Consider the following 1176-nt stretch of genomic DNA (forward strand, 5'->3'; position numbering starts at 1 on the left):
CTCCCGAAGTACTGAGATTTAGAGTTGTGGGCTACTATACTTGGACTATAATTTAAACTTCAAATCAACTAATTCTGAAAACATTTGTAATTCTTATATTTATCATTATATTTAGAGCCAAAATTAATGTCAAATGTTTAAGGAAACAAATTTCTTTCAGTCCTAGCCTATTATTAGGTATTAAACATATTTGTAATTTATTTTGTGAACAGGGCACAACTGTATTTGCTTTTATTTTCTATTTATTCCTCCAGTAGCTAGGCAAATAGAAGCATTGAACCAAAAACTAGAAAACAAAACCCAACATATATCTAGTTCTGGTCAACTTTTTGAGGTCATGGGCCACATGGTCATTTTGGTTTCCCCATTGTGCTGTAAGCATACAGTAGACAATGTTTTAAAACTTACACTGATCTTATCCTACCCCAACACCTCCAGAACCCTAAAGTTAAAAGGAGTTAGCCTCCTATAACAATTTGATACATGAATATTAATTGTTAAATGCTGAACTTACTGTTTAAAATAATTTTCTGGTCTCTTGCAATAGTGAGAAAACAAAGGGAAAAGATTCCGAGTCATATCAAACTGCAACTGAGCTGCTCCTCCTTCATTGAAGTGATTAGCAAGAATTATCTGAAACAAAGAAGAATTCATATAACAGTTGTCTTTATTATCACAGTCCAAAAATAGTCTATTCTTACTTACTTCTTGGTAGATGTATACATCCAGCTTCTCGACAAGCATTTGCCAGAACATTTTAAATAAGGAGAAACAAAGCTGCTGCTCCAGCTGCAGTAAATGGTCTCGTAGCGTCAGCAGTAACGGGCAGGCTGAGCTGGACAGGGACATGACTGCCTGCTCTGACTGAGACGGCAAGGACAGCCACCTGGAAAAAACATTCATTTTTACCACAGAATTTTCATCAGTTCGTATTTTTAAAGTTTTTAAATCATTTTAAATTTGAGGAAGTGTTCTGTGCTGGGGCATTTTGGATAAGAAAAATACACAGCCCAACATTAAAACCTCTCTCAGAAAATAAAGTACCTGTATTTATATTTTCTCTCTCAATTACTCTTTAATATGAGGATATTTCCAAAATATCCCCAAATTTTAATGTGAAACATTGATATAAAGAAATTAAAATTTTAAATGTCAATTTTACCTTTTTTTTTTTTT

At 33.3% G+C, this 1176-nt stretch overlaps 1 protein-coding gene across 1 annotated transcript; it reads right to left on the bottom strand.

Annotated features, from left to right (window-relative positions):
- Nucleotides 1-314: 314 nt before the first annotated feature.
- Nucleotides 315-1143, bottom strand: LOC108299277 (RAD50-interacting protein 1-like). Its single transcript, XM_017521578.2, has 2 exons — nt 706-1143; nt 315-633 (listed from the first exon to the last, which is right to left on the bottom strand). The coding sequence occupies exons 1-2, from the start codon at nt 901-903 to the stop codon at nt 511-513; spliced, it is 321 nt and encodes a 106-aa protein (XP_017377067.1). The 5' UTR covers nt 904-1143; the 3' UTR covers nt 315-510.
- Between the last annotated feature and the right edge of the window lie 33 nt (nt 1144-1176).

This window comes from Cebus imitator, unplaced genomic scaffold (assembly GCF_001604975.1).
Source record: "Cebus imitator isolate Cc_AM_T3 unplaced genomic scaffold, Cebus_imitator-1.0 Scaffold4071, whole genome shotgun sequence".
In the NCBI taxonomy this organism is placed as follows: domain Eukaryota; kingdom Metazoa; phylum Chordata; class Mammalia; order Primates; family Cebidae; genus Cebus; species Cebus imitator.

Bases quoted from the DNA above. Each gene is read 5' to 3' on its own strand.
- LOC108299277 (XM_017521578.2), bottom strand. From the start codon at position 903: ATGAATGTTTTTTCCAGGTGGCTGTCCTTGCCGTCTCAGTCAGAGCAG. The intron at 634-705 runs GTAAGTAAGAAT...TCTTTGTTTCAG, and splicing joins ATGTATACATCTACCAAGAA to ATAATTCTTGCTAATCACTT.